General features: G+C 36.5%; 1 protein-coding gene across 1 annotated transcript; it reads right to left on the bottom strand.

The window, feature by feature from the left end:
- Positions 1-651: 651 nt before the first annotated feature.
- Positions 652-18,340, bottom strand: RBP1 (retinol binding protein 1). The gene is made up of 4 exons (XM_056358910.1): positions 17,116-18,340; positions 16,331-16,509; positions 4,085-4,186; positions 652-931 (listed from the first exon to the last, which is right to left on the bottom strand). The coding sequence occupies exons 1-4, from the start codon at positions 17,186-17,188 to the stop codon at positions 878-880; spliced, it is 408 nt and encodes a 135-aa protein (XP_056214885.1). The 5' UTR covers positions 17,189-18,340; the 3' UTR covers positions 652-877.
- Between the last annotated feature and the right edge of the window lie 13 nt (positions 18,341-18,353).

The following is an 18,353-nucleotide window of genomic DNA, read 5'->3' as shown; positions in this document are numbered from 1 at the left end:
AATTACTGTTACTATAATCAGTGACTAAATAAGCACTGGAAACTGCTAGGCCAATGCTTTGTTACACACATAGTCTGCATGAGAACATGAGGACTACAATGGATTGTAAAAAAATCTGCATATTATATTGTACAAAGCAATGCTAGTCAAATCTTTTGTGTGGACTGTGTAGAATTATATACAGTTTCTAGCAGTGATCTTACCAGTACTTTCTCCAGAATAAGAAAAAAAAAAAAAAAGAACGGGCTAAAGCAGTTGGAAAAGAACTGCCCCTTGGCCATGCATCTGTAAGTACTGTTTTTCCAGACTATCGATCCATACCTTTACTTGTTTTGATTTGAGCAATCAGATTTTTATTTTTGGTAGGATACTTTTCAGTGAAGTACTGCTCCATTGGAGCTGATGGTAAAACTCCCACTGGCTTCAGTGAATTCATGATTGAAGTGTAAGCCAGATACTACAGGTTTCATTCATTTCCCTACAACTACAACTGAATATTGAAAAGACTACCTGAAAGCCCCTTGCTAAGGCTATGGAAGGGTGATTTCCATTTTAAGTAAAAAATTAGCTTACAAAGTCTTCAACTCTAGTATCTCGCTCTATACCAAACAGCCCTATTTTGGTGTAGTTAATAATTACAGTACACACACATTTATAGTAATCAGTATCTTTAATTGGCAGTTCTAAAAATAGTTTTATTTGCGGTTATTTCTTTAAAATGATCTGTTAAAAATAATTTATTCTAACTATACAGTTCTAATGTGATCTTCGTTTCTGTATTTGCTCTCATCACTGATGATGTTCATTACTAGCATTTGGAGATTTGGTGGCAAGTCTGTAAATTCTACTGTTCTTCACTTCTGTATCAGTAGTAGGCTCACTGTACCTTCTTAAAAACCTGCTTACACTTGACTCCACACACTCTTATTTCCTAGGAAGAGAAAATAATTTAAAAATACAACTTTTACATAGAATTAATGCATTATACATTCATGTGCATGTCCATCTTAATTTAAATCCACAATTTTCTATCAAATTAGATTGGATAGCTTGTACATATTTTAGCCTATTTTTAATCCTAAAAGAAACCAGCTGGTTTGGGTTTGTTTTCTGGTGAAAGGCAGAGAAGGAGAAGTTATTTTGGGATCTCGGATCTTAAAGGGTCAAACATGTTCCTGGTGCATTATTCTCTATTTGCAGTATGTTCAACTGCTTAGGTCTTTGAAATGAGCATTCTCTATTTTGGACACATGAAGAAGGTATCTGGGGATGGCTCTGAATAACCAGTTCTGGATCTGTATATTGATGACTCGTAGTTCAAACCTACAAAACCAGAAATCAGCTGAAAGCCCACTCTAGCAACACAACGAACATGGCTAGAAAAGGACAGGTAATTGTGTACAGAAGATTTCATCTAGATCTATAAATCACAGCACAGCAGGGAGTTTTGACTGAACTTGACCATACTGGATGCCTGATGCTGCCTACTGTTCTTTTGTGTTTCATAAGAGCTTTTCAAAAAACCCTACTTGCTAGTCCTTGGATCATCATGAACTGTGCATAAGCATCTTGGGCACTGATTTATGAGGCCTATTGCTGTTTACCTGATCTCACTGAAGATGCAGTTTAATCTGCTCCATGCCTGAAACTATTTAAGTTAGACCTGAGAAACGCACAGAGTATGTGTGGAGGTGTTACCTGGATTTGGTGGAAGAAGAAAAAGGGGTGGAATTTCTTAAGGGACATAAAGACAAAGGTTATGTATGGCCTATCAGAAGGGATGTACTTTCTATTTCAAGATAAGACTTTTAATAAAGCTGTCAGAATATTCTGAGCGAACAGGAGGCAGAATTTCTTGGGAAGTTATGCACATTTTCTCATGGGAGACTTTGATAAAATGGCATATTAAAAAAACCTTACACTAAGTCAATAACCTTATTGGCATGTGTTGCTAATCCCTAGTAAAAGAAAGTGCTTCATGATGAATTGATGAAACAAGCAGACTGATACAATAACTTTCGTTAGGACCTGTTTTGTTCACTTCTATATAGGTAACCCAGAAGAAGGAGTGTGCAATAAGGGTTAAGACATCTGCTGACAGTGACAAAAACCTACAGAGCAGAAGCAATCAATACAGTAGAAAAAGGCAATAAAACTCAAAAGGAAATGGAGAATGGTCAAATAAGTCACTCACATAAAATAGAATCTAAGGAGGAAAAAGAACTACAAAGTACAGACCATAGAATGAAATGGGGAAAATAGGAGGCAATAAACTACTAAAGCATGTAGTACTACTTTCTACAGAACTGTGGAAAATTAAATTAACACTTGGCTCATTGTGTAAAGTTCAATAGGATCATAAAGCTATTGAAGTATCAGTTTTGTAGAGGTAACTGCCCATTGTATCAAAGGACTCTCAAGAGTACAGAACCTAGTAATCTTAGCTGGTCAAAAACAAGATACTAAATGTGACTCTTTTAGTGTATGTTTAATGGGGAGAGTTACATTAACCAGGGTTCAGAGAAATAAAGAGGACATCTTTTGAAGTTCATGAAATATAAAAAGTGATGAAATTGAAATATTGGGGACTGGCCTCTAACTTGGTTACTTCTTTTGCATGAAGTAACTTTGTACTGACTTTTGTGTACATGTGAGACAGATTGTGATAAATGGTGTGAGTGCCAATGAGAGCATGGATGACTGCATCAGCTGGCAGGTATGATACAGGACTCCTCACAGCCTTCTGAAAAAGCAGGCTCAGATCAGTCAGGTTACCTTGGGGTATGTAAAGTGGCACTAGACAGATACACTTGAGCAACTGAATCTGAACTTATACTTCTAAAATCAAACTCTTGACAGGTATAGAAAGTGGTCTGGCCTGGAGGTCCATGGCTAGGTTGCATGGCTAGAGCATAAATCAGAGGAAGGATAGCAGAAATCAGGGCCAAAGAAATTGGTGACAGGAAATGGGAAGATATAATGACAGCGGAGCTGGCAAGGGACAGAAACCAGGATGCCAATACAGAGAAATCCAAAAGCAACTAGCGCTGTTGCTTCATATATTTGCACATAAGTGCAGTTGAATTCCTAGGCCAGACTTCTACAGCTAATTGCAACCTGTTTGCCAGCAAAGAATCTGAAAGGGCTGATGCGTGGTTCCATGGCATCAGCTGTTGTCAAGCTGGGAGGTAGCATGGAAGTACTGTCGTGTGTTTGTGTATAGATAGAAGGAATATGTATACACAGGGAATTCTGGAGTCACATTTTTATTGCTTCCCCCCACTATTTTCAGTGAGCCGATGGCCTCAGCTATAAAGTGATCACTTACACAGTAACTTTCTCCCTACCTGCATTCTATGGAAATTGTGTTGAGTAATAAGGGGTTTGGGGTACTTTTGTAAAAAATTCATAACTGCTACTGATTTGAATATTTAGAGAACATCCATTTAGACTACTGAATGACAATAGTACTGAACAGTGAACAGAAATGGAGGTTGGATTTTATTATTTCAGCAGGAAGACTGCCTTTTGCCCACACTGATGAGACAGTGAGGATGCTATGAAGAGCTATGTGAGAAAAGAATAGGCATCTTCTTTCAGATCCTGTTAACTTAAAAAGATAAAAATTATGATCTGAAAGAACATGACATTTCAAAAACTTAATTGCTGTTTTAGTTCTCTAGGCTATAATGCAGTCTGCCTGTAATTATTTTAAAAGAACAATGGTGTATTTTCCCCTTATGGCTTATTGTTGGATGCATAATTTCACCAGCTCCCATACTGTGTATTTCACGGACCGTATGAAGGACATTCTGTTAAATGTCTTCCTCATTGTAAACATTTCAAACTGGTGTGTCTGGACAGACAGTTAATACAGTAAGAGTACTGCTCTGAAATCAAACAGTCTTTGTAAAGGACATAAAAGCTTAATGGCTCCAAATGAAATAGTTGCTTTAGAAACAAGTTAAATGCTGCACCAATACATAATTATGTCAAAGTAAGCCAAGATAACAGCCCACAGCCTGCTGCATTACACCTAACCATTTTAATAGATTGGCATTTAAAAACTGTTACATGATCTTACCAGGTGCATTTCATCTCCTTCAATCCACTGGGTCCAACCACGACCTTCTTTTTCTCCATTCTGTACACAAAGAAGCTTATCTCCATCCCAAGATACAGTGGTCTAACAAAACAGACATGTTCAGTGTTACTGTAGTATTGTCTGATATTATGATTAGTTTCCTTAAAACAAAACTTCTAACATAATAAATAGTTAATGTATCTCATAAGAAGAATAACTGTAGAGTGTTGTAACACTTAGGATAATTACAAAATTAATTAGCTTAAACAGAAGGTTGCTGGCCAGCTGCCTGTCAAAACCTGGAAGGATGAGATAAAGCTGTTAAAAGAAAAAAAAATGTTTAAAAAAATCATTGTGTAAGAGTGCACTCCTCTCTCCCTGCTGACAAATACAATGGCAGAAGGTGTGTGCAGCCTAACACTGTATTTGCAAAAGAAGCTGAAAAACTTGAGATTCGGGGTTTTTTTTCCACCATAAGAAAGATTCCCCAGCTGCTAAACCTGAAAACAGTACCCACATACTGGCAACTATGGATGAACAAGGCTTTCAAATCCTGAGCGGTTTTCCCCATGTCTTAAATCTGCCTTCCATTATCAAGCAGAATGGTTTGGAAATATCAGCAAATTGGTAACTTTGCCAGCATCCTGCTTTGTGTAACTGTAGCTGGAGAACTACTTGAACCAGGACTGGCAGACTAAGAAATAGTGAGTAAGGTGTTGCAGGATTCAACTACGCACTTTTGTGAGTATTAGTGCTGTCTTGAGTAGTTCAGTAGAACTTGATTCATAAAAAAACTTCAATGTAGCTTGTTACTCTGGTTAGTCTTTACTGACAATTTGCCTTTCACGTGTCCCTAAGATAAAGAGAAGCAATACTCTAAAATATTTAAAGAGGGAAGGGGAAGAGCACTGACAATTTGTGCTCCATGAGGATAGTTTAACATCAATATTAGCACCTGGCTTTTAAACCAGCTTGCTTGAAGTGAATCTGAGGACCAAATATGGAATTAATGTCTACCTTGTAAAAGTCTTCAGCCACTGCATGTATAAGTAGTCAAATACAGAGAGAAGATGAATTCTGACTTATCATTAAAGGAAAACCTACTGGATACATCCTGTGTAGTTTCTAAGAAAAGAAGTCAGCCTGCATTTGTCATTCTGGGAACTAAAACCTGTTCAACATTCAAGAACTATACAGCCCTATTTATTTAATTTGTGTATGTCACAAACAATTAATTCTTAATTGATAACCATGGTAGCCACTATCTTTAAATGAGTACAGCCCAGCAGTCTCCTCCCCTGGGATGCTTTAGACTAAACAAGCATGGAAAATGAATCACTAGAAAGAGTGCCAGCATAGATAATCATATGCAAGGCATTGTTATTGATCCCACATAGTCTATTTGCACCATATGGGGTCTCTGAAAGACACGCTCATGTGTCCTTGCTAAAAATCTCTCCATTTTGGAAAATGCATTCACAGGTTCTTCTGTTTACTCTCATAAAAGGATGTATTTAAATCGAGTAGTAGATAACATTTAAAAAAAACCATATCCTTTTAATATATAAAATGCTAATGCAGGAAAAAACCAACACGTTTGGGTAAAGCTGTAGTTAATGTGGTCATCACCTAAATCCTCTTCCATAGGAGACAGAAGGTAACAAATTATACTAGTCAAAGTGAAAAATGTTTAATTTTTAAGTTAGCATAACTAAGAATTTCTCATGATTCTAAAAATTAATGTATCAGAAAATGAACATTATTTCTACCAATGACTTATAGATGTGAGGGATACTGTGGAATGAAGCATCTCTATATGCAACTTTACTTAGTAACCACACTCATTTTTATCCATGGAGTATTAGCTCAGCATAGTTTAATTAGACTAGCTTAATAGTTAAATTTTGTGGGTTTATAGGTGAATCCAAAGGCATAAATAAAGTAAGATCCAACTTTATTAGTACTACTAAAGTTTGAAGTCAGTTCTGGAAGTGATTAGTCTTGATAATATTCACTAGCTTAGTACACTTGGAGGCAACTGAGAAATGTTTGTAGCAGTGCAAGGAAATGTTAACTTTTTCAGCCTCCAAGGGTGACTGAAATTGTTTCATCTCAGAAAACAACACACTTTTTTTCTCTGACTTTCTTTTTTCTCCAGTCAAGATTAGATATTGCTTTTGGCAATTTGGTGATAACCACAGATTATAGTACCACAGACTGTTAACCTATCTGCTTTATCAGCCAATATTCTCGGTTATCATCCTCTGCTTCCCTTTCAGAAATATATATACTGAAGGGACAGGAGTAAACCATATAGTTCCAGATTTTTGTGTGTGGCTATTTTGCTATGAATGTTGTAAAGGACAGAATATATTGCAGGAGAACATAATGTCCTCCTCTTTGTTAGCAGGAACAACCACTTTATGACAGCAAGATTAACCAGTAGCATTTTTACTTTTTTTTTCCTTTAGGTCAAACTGTAATGTCTCTTATAATAAAACACATAACTAATACAGAAGATAGAAACTTCTCTTCTAACTCAGTTTGAAGTAAGTTCTTCCATTCCAAATATGTCTGTTGAGACACACATTGAGTATTAGTTGAGGTTGGAGTTGCTATGGCTGCTAATATTCCACCCTTTGCCAACAGCCGAGATATAGCAATGCTTGCCTTAGAACATTTCCAAATAGTTGAGTCAGAACATAATAATAATATTCCAAAAATACCACTGTAGGACAAATGTTGGTAAATATAATCTCTATGTAAGAGCAAAGATTTATTTTTTAAACTTGGATCAGGATATCACCATTGTATAACTAGGAGTCAAACAGCTGAATAAACAAGTAAGCTAGTTCTATATGAACATTTAGTTGCTGTTTTCCTCTCCCAGCACACACTTACTATCAAGATAAAGGAATGCTTCACCTTCTGTATAATGCAACTTCTTCTTAGAAAAGTAGGCTTTTATAATTAATCTTGTTTGCCACCATTTTGGTAATAGCATTACCTAAGGTTTGTCTGATTACAGAGACTGAGCTATTGTCTCCTATCTGGAATGACTGAAAATCTTTACCAGGGTTTGGTGAGCAGAGCATCCCCAGGCAGACAGTTCCTATTCTTCATCTTCCTCCACAAGCAAAAGGAGCAGACAAACTCTGAGGACACTGGAAAGCTGCAGTTTCCTGATGGCAACAGAACCAACTAGATGAAAATATAGTATTTCTCTAAAACTGAAGGCTTCTGCCTTTTTGAGTATCTCATACTACTTGTAGGATAAATGGAAGACTTCATTTATTCCTTTAAACTAGGTAGTACATAATCTAGTTTGTCATAAGGAAGCTTAAGTTTTGCTTGCTTACTGCCTGATCATACTAAAATTTATGAATACTTCTCAATTCAAATGCATATAATTCCGTAGGGAACTTCATTAGAATATAGTGATTAATGTGATTAGTCAATAGTGTGATTAAAAATACTGAAGGAGCACAAGAGTTAACAAAGAGATAAATAAGAGTGAGCCTTGCCTCAATTTCACTTTTCTCAAAAATTCTAACGACCAATATTGCATATCTTTTGGATTATATACTCTTTGCTCTTGAGGTGTAATAACAGACAGAGTTTCTCTGGGAGATGAAGAAGCCTTTGAAGCTTCAGACGACAAAAAATGTTTACATTTTCTTTAGTTTTATGATATGATTTCTGTAGTCTTACACTACTTAGAGATCTTTTTATTACTTGGCCATTCACATTTGTTAGTGATTTTATCTCTCTGTATTACAAAGATTTAAATACATGTGCACAGCAACACCATCTTCCTGAAAATTAAAGCTAGAAGAAATGATAATTAAAGTATTATAGTCACTGTTTTCAGTTATGAGTCAAGGTAGAATTATTAAATGAAATATTTAGTAAAAGCAAATCTGTTGACTATGCATTTGCATTTTCTCTAGTAGCAGCAACAGTACTGAAATCTTGCAGAATTACAACAGATACTACTTCCAGCTTCTATTGGCAAGTCATATTGACCCACAGCCAGAGATGCTGACCTGTAATTTACTGAAAGAGTCATCAAACTATTTCATCAGAGAACTTTGCATTTCCCAGTGAGGTCTATGTGCAAAAACATTCGATGCTGGCTGTACACGATGTTTCTCATTCCCATGTTGGCTATTCCTAGTGTGTGTGCTCCATCTCAATTGAGTAATTCTCTGCTTATGAGAATGACCAGTCATTTAACAACTGTAATTATGATTTAAGAAGGAATAAGCAATGGAAAGTAATTGTTTAGGTCAGATGACATAGGAAAATCCAATTTGAGCTGTGCCCTGTATTGTGAAAATATCCCAGAATTTTTAGTCAAACATGGTAATATATCCCAACAAGATATTTAATAGTTTTAATTCTAATGAGGATAATCAGAGGGCTGCAGCACCTCTCCTGTCAAGACAGGCTGGGAGCGTTGGGGCTGGAGAAAAGAAGGCTCCAGGGAGATCTTAGAGCAGCCTTCCAGTAGTTAAAGCTACAAGAAAGCTGGGGAGGGACTTTTTACAAGGGCATGTCATGATAGGACGAAGGGGAATGGCTTTAAACTGAAAGAGGGTATATTTAGATTAGGTATTAGGAAGAAATTCTTAACTGTGAGGATGGTGAGATTCAGGAACAGGTTGCCCAGAGAAGCTGTGGATGGCCCATCCCTGGAAGCGTTCAGGGCCAGGCTGGATGGGGCTTTGAGCAACCTGGTCTAGCGGAAGGTGTCCCTGCCCATGGCAAGGGGGTTGGAACTCTGATCTTTAAGGTCCCTTCCAACCCAAACCATTCTATGATTCTATGAACAGCTTCTCAAGATCAAGCATTTTCACCTGTACTAAGTATCAAAGTGATATAAAAACTTCTGGTAAGCAGTCTGCAGGGGAAATTTTCATCAAGTTAAGTGCTGATGGAATAAACTAATATTGGTATCACAGTTACACTGTATTTTGTCTGTGAAGACGCATTCTGTAATGTTGTAGCCACTACCCATGACCTGTAGAAGGCGTGCTGCACACTGTTAACAAGGGCTACAACTATGTCTGGGGTCTGTCACCTATCCTGTAACTCCTTTTATCTCATCAAATCTGCATCTGGCAGGCTGGTGACAGATAAACTACTGAGAAAACAACAACAAACCCAACAGAAAAAGTAGTGGTAGGATTCCTGGACTGCATCTCAAGATAACTGTTGCTGGACAAAGGCCATACATATTTAGCCATCCAGTAGCTAGGTCGAATGATAAAGTCTATACCAACCTTTCCTTACCTTACTAACTTCAGTTCAACCCTGTAGGAGCACTTACAAATCTAATCTCCCACCTCATCATTCCTGTTTGTAGCCATGCAGCAACAGAACTCCTAAAGTTAATGCATAGGAAGTAGCTGGTAGTACAATACAACTCATCTCTCAGCTGCTTGAAGGGCTGGCAGTTACCACGTCTCATAATAGGTATCTATAGCTACGTGACTCTGAAATGTGTTCATACCATTACAAACTCGCTCAGACTGCTATTGTCTGTACCCGACTGATAAGTGTACTGAAGTTTAGTCAAAAAGTGAGACACTTCTAGAAGCAGTATTTTGCTTCTATGATTGTCAGTATCTCCATTGCTAGCAAAGGGTCTTAGAACTGGATTGACAAATTTTAGATCAAAGGGTAAGCTGCTGTCAGATAGGATCAGATCTTAAATGTTCAAATTCCTTATTTTGAATGCTTGCTTGTAAGAGTAAGGAAGGAAAGCAATGACTAGAGACATGTTCCAGGGAGTAGGAAAGTAAGTGCCAAAGCTCCAGGCTATGTAGGTGGGAAGAAGAGTAGAAGCAGTATTTTGGACAGTGCATAATCTTTTATTTCTTAGGAATGGTGGATTTATTTTTTTCTTACTGAAATAAAATTGTATACAAATACAAAAATAGGAAAACTTTTGTATATCCTACGCCAGGAAAAAAAAAAAAAGTAAAACCCAGCACATTCAATTCACTTTGTGCAAGAAACAGAATCAATTCTAAGACACTGTTTAAATTAATGTGTATAATTGACTTAACCTTTGCGTAATTTTAGCAAGATGAAATTGTACATAACATTAATGGTTTGTCATTAAAAATTGGATTTGTTAAGTCTGGTTCTCAGGCTTTCAGCGGATTCTGATTGCACACTCTGCATTCTTAATTCTCTGAGCTTTTTAGGATTCACAAAAAGCTGACATGCTAAGCCCATCCAAAACCATCTCTCCTACAAAGCTTCATATGTTCACAGCGGTTTTGTGAATAACTAGCTCAAAGCTTCTGATGAGTCTCAGGTTTTACACATGAATCCAGCACTGCAAAATTTGAAGTTAATGACATCTTAAATTATATGGCCAAAGATTCTAGAGATCTCATTTGATATCACCATGCAAATGTGCTGAGCATATCACTGACAGGTAATAAACAGTAATGGCAAAAGAGCATGCAGTGTGAAACGAGGCAGAAAAAAGGAAACAGCTCCTCTTTACTAAGGCACAGAGACTGAATGAATTAGAGTTTTAGACAGCCTGAGGCAGATCCAAGAGTGGACCTGTTCTCTGGAGCCTCAGAAGGGTTGACTGGAAGACCGTTCTTCACTTGTGGACAGCAGTTTGTAAAAGGTCAGAAGTATCAATAGGAAATTATTCCAGTAAGGAGCTGGGGAATTTACAGTACTGCAGAGACAGAGGGCATAGGATTTGAGAGAAGACTAGTATATACACACAGGCAATGACAGAAAACCACCTCCCAGCAGCAGCCAATCTAGAACAATGCTTGTTCCAACAAAGTACATGAGAAAACACTTACAAGCCAAAAAGAAAAGGATGGCATTTGAAGAGGTAAAGAAAGAAAATAGTTGAATCAGAGGGATCAAGTAAAGACATATTGCTGATCTTGCATCTCACTAGACAAGCGCAATTTATTTTGAGCTTTCTCAGCCTGTGGGGGATCCCTACTGGAATTCCAAGTATTGGAATGTTGTTTGTTGGTTGTTGTTTTTCTGGCAGCAAAGTCTTCATTCCAACACCTACTCTTAACTAGATTAACAGCTGTGAATTCCATTTGTGGAACTGACAAACACTGCTTAAAACTGCCTAAATATGTAAATAAGCTTCATGAGCCATGTTATTTTGCAACAGGGCTTTATTCTGAACTTGCAGCAGTATAAATCAAATGATGACTAGAACAACTAAATTCAGTTGCCTTTTTCCTGAACACAAACTAGAGAGGAATCAGTTTCACATTAGGTATGATTATTAGTTAAAACAGAGCCATGATCAGTTTCGAAGAACTTACCTCCTTTCACTAGGATATAGCACATGTAACTAGCACTGGTTTGTGTGACAGACAGACTGGTTAGGTGCCTATGAACAATCCTTATGCGGCTGTCTTAAATGTTAAATGACTGTATATTTTCAGGAAGATGGTAAGATTTATGACAGATCTGATGACTGAATTCTACAACTCCCAAATCCTCCTTACCCTACCACCCTAACAACTCTTAACTATGACTAAAAATTATATCAGTTTCAACAATAGAACTCTGAACACCCAAATGATAACTTATCTAGTTCTACTCTGCTTTTATTCTGTTTTGGTTAACTAAATGATTAACATGAACATTTTTCCAACTTCAGTTTCAGATTCTGTTTACCAGTCCCCAGTCATTGTCATTTCCTTTCCTGCTTCCATGTAAGAAGAAAATTACTATGCCAAAGAACACAAGGCTCTGAATTACTGAAGCATCCTTCATTTGCTTAACTAAATACTCAATTCTAATGTAACTAATGCCATTTTCAGTTATCCAAGAAATTCTCCTGTTCTATATTTAGAACATAGAATCTTCCTTGATTTTTTAATCAGATCACTTGCTCTTAGTCTCTGTCAAAAGATAGATTCATTCTGGATAGCGTGAGCTAAAGCAATTCAGTCTCATTCAAATGCTTGAACAGCACATAAAAATTATAATGCAAAAACCTTCCCTGACTTTAGCAGCAAAATGATTAGAAAAGTAAAATTTTAGGGAAGTAAGTTTTGCAGTTGAGCTATCCCATTCTCAATCTGCTTTGAGTCACTGGTTGCAAAGACTTGGAACATGAAACTTCAGCCTTTGTTTCAGCCTTTAAGTTTTTTCAGCTTTTTAAGACTTTTGATTGATGTACTGAGCAAATACACTGTGAAGGCACATAAGGTTAACTTTTCTGCTTTAGCCCCATTCTTATGTTTACTGGTACATATTTCACATTGCAGATGCTTCCTCAGCTTCACTGTTTATTACTGATGGTGAAAAAAGAAGGCAAAATTATCTGGTGATAAATGAGACACATTTGTAGATGGTTTTCAATTAATTGTTGTTTCAATAATGTCTTGCCTCTTTTGTGCACAGTAAATTTTTTCCACAGTAAAGTTTATGTGCATGAAACAAGATTTTATATTTAGTGCAATACCTGAGATGCTCATCAAATTAATAGCAACTAGAGATTATAGAATTTACCTTAAAATTGAGGAATTTTTTTTATGACACTGGAGCTTTACTGAGAACGAAGACAGCAGGATCAAATAGTTCAGGAAATACCAAAGCCATAGTCATCCATTTAACTTTGAATTTCTGTCTTTGTACACTATACATCTAATGCATGTTACCAATTAAAACCAAACTTCAAAGTAATGGGAACTTTATCACATGGTCTGAATCAAACTACGCACCATGCAAGAAATAATGTAATACAGTATTAATGTTCTAAACTTCTTAATACACCATCTAACATGCACCTTGTAACATTTGCAAAGAAGAATAAAAGATGCTCCTGAATACATAAACATTCATTTTACCTTTGTAGTCCAAACTGCCAGATTTTTAACAACTCTAAATATTAAGTATGATTAAGCTTGCAGAAACATCTTTCACGAAATTGCCAAACAAACAGAGAAATTCTTCTTTAATTTTTATCTAGGAGAGAAAATCCCTGGGGAAAAACTTCAGGAGAAGCACAATAGCATTATGGAGCTAAATGAATGCAGATGTCTTGTTTGCATTTCTTAAGAGACCAGGTTGTGCTGCAGCTTGCTCCATACACGCTTTTAGCAATGCTTAGAACACACTGAATATCTGCTGTCTTCTTGGAAGTACCTTGCACTGTGATCAGTGATCTCCCCTGTGTCCGCACATCTGTGTGGTCAACTAGCCTAACCTTCTGTTTTACAAAACAGAGAAATGGCACCTTTAACTTAACTAGTAGGGCTTTTGAGTTTCTCGAGATTCCAAAGTAGCAAATTTTAACTTTAAAACAGAAACAAAGTCTTTAAAGGAACTAAAATCACCAACTACTGTTACCTATACCCCTTAAGAAAACAGAACCACCTAAAATCATGTGCATACACCAAAGCAACAGTTAAAGGTCAAAAAAAGGACAAACTGAAACTGCTAAGGTTTATCCAGCTCAATTAAGTCACTGTTCCAGAAAGTTCAGACAAGCTTCCAGGAGTGACCAACTATACACAGATGAAAAAATCCTAACTGAAATGAAGGAGGGGGGTTATACTATCACAGGAGTATCAATTCCTACTGTCAAACCTTCGACTCACTTCCAAAGTAAGTATCAGCAAAACGTTTTAGCCTTTACTCATCACAGTATTGATTTGGAATTATTGTAGCTACACTCTACACTGACTGAATCAAAGATGTGTTCTACAACTGAAAGGTGAATATAATTTCAGTGAATTATACACAAGATTTAACCTGTGCTAATACTATTTTTACTGATACGTTAAGTCTAGTTAGTTGATATATTCTTCATTAAAAGAAAAAATTATCTATACCTATTGGATGAATTACTTCTAAGGTTATTTTTGCTAGTCTCCTGATGATTGCTCTGCTATATAGATTAATGTTTAATGTGTAACTTGTCTTACTGATGTTACTTTGTACTTCTCATACATTGAGCTACTTGGATAAAACTTGCCCAGTGGTCTGCTCAGTCCACAATATAAATAACAATAATTGATTCACAATCTCTCCCATTACACAGGTTGATTATTAACAATTAAGCTATTTATGGCATGCAGTTTCAAGCCATAGATGAGAAAAGGACGATATTCAACCTTTGCTTTTATGGTGGTTTCCTTCATAACACCACTCAGGGAGTGGTCCAGTATCTCTTATATCACCCCCATGACCCTTCTCTCACAAGACTCCTCCTGGAACATTGGAGTTATTTTGTTGCTTAATAACTGCAAGTTTTGCCTGACATCATGGTTATCAGATTTGAGCTGAAGTGCCTTCAGAAAGACAGCTTCTTGTACTGTTTTGTCTTTAAGAAAACAGAGGTCTGGTAGAAATCTTTAATAAGGTATGATACATTGCTACAAGGCAAATAGAGAATCAGTAATCAGTGACCTTAACTGTACAGCTGCCATTGGTATCTGTTGTTGGACGCCACCAAGGGACATGGAGGATTTCTGAAAGTTTTTGTGGTGTTATGTGCCTAAGTCAGTGTTAGTGACTACCCTTTGGGAATTTTTTTTGAGAAGGCAAGAAGATCCTGGTATCTTCTGCTTCCAAGGCTGAGTAAGCATTTTGCACTAAACAGCCAATAGGTAAAATATTTAAGCAACCCTTGGAAGTAGGATGAACTAGGTTCCACTCCAAAACAAATAGCTGTTGTAGCGACTATAATAATAATTTTCTAATTTCACCTCCCTGGTTCAACATTTTGAATTCTTCCTTATCACTCAAATTAAAAAAATAGGGTAGAGAATTGTGGCCTTGTACAAATAATGAAATAATTAGGGTGTTTGTCAGGAAATCAAGAGTTGTGTCTTACTTCTGTTCACTGTTTCAAAAGCACAACTAGGCAAGGACCACATTTTCCTGTCTTCTGAAGCTGATTTTTCAGCACAGTGGCTGGCTGACACATTTCATAAGAACTCATTGTAGGTACATGCTAGACAGCCTCAGAGCATAATTACTTCATTCCACCATATAGAGGATGTTTTAGTCCTCCTTTATATGGAGTTTAATGGTATTTAAGTACAGATAATGCTTAGATGGAGACATTTCTGTACACACACAAACCAGTAATTCACAGATGCAAACACTCAGGACTTCAGACATTTTTAGTGCCTAAGCAGATGTTTCGAACATTGCTATCTCTGACAGTAATTTGGCTACCTAAGTCTAAGTCCTCCTTTGGGCTCATAACTGTTCAGTGGATCTAGACTTCATTACCCTGATTAAGAGCCCTCCAGCTGTCAAAAACGCATGATGACATTGGCGTACCTTCCTATACAAATACACACTGCTTCTCCCTTCTGTGAATATTGTATTCTGCATTCTGTCATGCTTCTATCCTCTGTAACAAGGAGTACAGAAAGATTAGTTGAGGCACTTGCTAGCTAGCCATTCTTTTTTTTTCTGATCTTCATGATCTTTCCCTTTCCTGCCATCACCAGAGCAAAAGCAAATTTTCATATCCTAGTGGTAGTGAATAGTACTGGTTTTAAATGGCACTATCTAAGAATGGAAACCTATTAATTCTCTTTTATGTGATTTCTCCTCTACAGGCCCTCGTGAGATAATTTTCTTTTGCTCATCAACTTCTTTGTTGTGGGATATTACAGGTGTCATGCCTTCAAACTAACAGGAAAGAACTTGGTATTCTCAAGTTTTTCCCTGTTAATTGGTATTTATCAGTCATAAGTCAGAAAATATTGTCTCTCTGGCAAGCTCATAAGGCAGAATCCTCAGTGTTTGCTTATTGATTGCAATAAGATTTGTTCCAGTAGCCCAATTAATGCATCTACTCTAATAAATACAGCCAGGAAGGAGCACGCATAGGAACAAGAACAAGAAAGAAAAGTAAATTTCTGAGCAGTTGGCCATTCTTGTGGATTTCCTTTACTGTAAAACATTATTCAGTGAAGAGATTCTGAAAGTCTGAACACAATTGTCTTTTTGACTAACAAATATCCAAGTATAATTCAGTAACATTTCACTGAAGTTATTATTCATTCATTCATTGTTTCGTGCTCCTGATTAAAATTAGCTTTCCTTTAATGTAAAGGCACGCTAAAAATTGTGTGCAGATATTGGCAAACTGAGAAGTACAGAAATAGCCACACAAAATGGTTAACAGATGTGGTCTGTGAAAGGCCTCAGATTATTAATACTCTTTTTTTTTTTTTTGTCCGTTGTTACAGTTCTAATTCTTACCATGCATTTGCGATCATCCACCCCAGCTAAATCCTCCTCAAACTCCTTTCCTACATCAAATTCCATGATGTAGTTTCTAAAAGTGCTTAGAGTTTTAATGATCATATGATCCCCATTCTGAAGGATTTCTTTGTCAGGTTTTAGCAAGTTTGCTATTTTTCTTACAGCAACATTTACATCTGAAAAAGAAAAAGAATTATTTTAATCCAGTAAAGTCTACCACAAAAAGAAGTTTGTAGCTCTTCGGAGAACTAAAACAAAGATAAATGTCCAGATCTTTCAGGCCAGCTTTGTCATCAGGAAAAAGTACATAACCTAATTCTTTTAACTTCAGCAAGTTAATGTTTTGATTTTCTGATTATGCAAAATCCTAAAAAATATCACTTATATTTGACAGTTAATAAGGCCTTCAATATTTTTATAGGAATACTAGCACTTTACATCAAATGCAAACACACGATATTGCATTAAGTACACCATTGTCTTTGTTACACATTAAAATTTTACTCTTTTTCAAATTACGGTTGTTTTTTTAAGTTTGAAATCTGCCACTTCTTCAAGCTATGTAGTTTAATCTCTGTTAATGAAAGCTTCAAGATGGTAAAAAGTAGAGGCTGCTTAAGACAAACCAATTTTGCATAAGGCAATTCTTAAAGTGCATTCCCCAAAAAAATATTTCTCACAAAAATGATTTATGGCTGTACAAGAAAAAACAGATTAATGTAAAGACTAAGACAGGTTGCATGTATTGATTATTTATTAAAGAATTACAAAGGAAACCTTACCCAGTGCTTTCAGATACTCCTCAAAATTGTCATTGCTGACCATTTTCCAGTAGCCATTGAAATCTGCAGGCATCCCTGCTTCAGGTAATTGTCAAATCAAAGTCTCAGAACAGTGTGTTGATTCTGCACCACACAGTTCACTGCCTTACTTTGCGGCAAGTTTGAAATCTGGTTTCTTTTATCTCTTTTTTAGACCATGTAGCTATGCAAGTCCTTCTAATCCGATTATTGTTGAAGTGTTGCCTTTAAACCCTTCCACAAGGCTGAACCTCTGCAATTTCTAATGACAGCAGGATGACTTGATTTAAATAGAAATATTCACCTTCCACATAACTTCCATAAGGGTTCCGATTATCTTGAGATACATTTAGACATATTACTCTTCATTTTTCATGCCACTCAGAAAAAAACCAACCCTTTTAAATAGCTTTACATTAGGATATTAGCCAAAGCTATATAAGTGCTTGTGTGTTTTTTTATGGCAAATCTTTCTTCCTTGAATATGTTCTTACTACTTTATGCCACCTACTCTTCAGAAAACGATCATACAGACTCAGTGAAAGCGATTTGTCTCTGGCATTACTTTCACTTGTTCCACAAGCTCCTTAATTCTAGAGAACCAGTGGCCACCTGAGCACTCAAAAAGAGCCAGTTAGATGGGAACTTGTGTCAAGAAGCAGTGGTTAATCCTGTATATGGCTACTGAATGTATGCTTTCAGTTAATTTAAGCAACATTGAAACACAGAAGTAGCACTTTATGGATTCTGTAGTTTTTGAAGGTGTCTTCTGTCAAAAATAACATAGACTGAATCAGGAGACTAGGCAACCAACACAGAATGATTTTTCTAGCTAACATTGGGGCTCAAATACTGAGACAGCCTCTTAGCTATTTTCATTTATTTTCTACTATGTATATTCAAATGGTACAGCTGAAGTTCCTCTTAGATATGTTATCTACTCCAGAGCTTCAGCAATTACTTACTTTTACAGAAGACTCTGGATCAGAGAAGCAAAGAAACCCACTTTAAATCTGGGGATGAGGACTGTCTGTCATTTGTGAATCTGGAGGCTTAAAATTACATGAATGGTACATGCATTTTTAAGTGCTTGCATGAAAGAAAGATTTATTTCCACCTCTTGTCCAAACTGCCAAAACACAGGAAGTTATTCAGGGTCCTAAAAAGTCAAAGTTTAGCAGTGTCATATATTTAAATAAATATATATAAAAAGAAAAGTT

The sequence above is a fragment of the Falco biarmicus genome, chromosome 13 (genome assembly GCF_023638135.1).
Source record: "Falco biarmicus isolate bFalBia1 chromosome 13, bFalBia1.pri, whole genome shotgun sequence".
In the NCBI taxonomy this organism is placed as follows: domain Eukaryota; kingdom Metazoa; phylum Chordata; class Aves; order Falconiformes; family Falconidae; genus Falco; species Falco biarmicus.
Note: the sequence above shows the minus strand (reverse complement) of the source record. Positions and strands in the feature narration are given on the sequence as shown.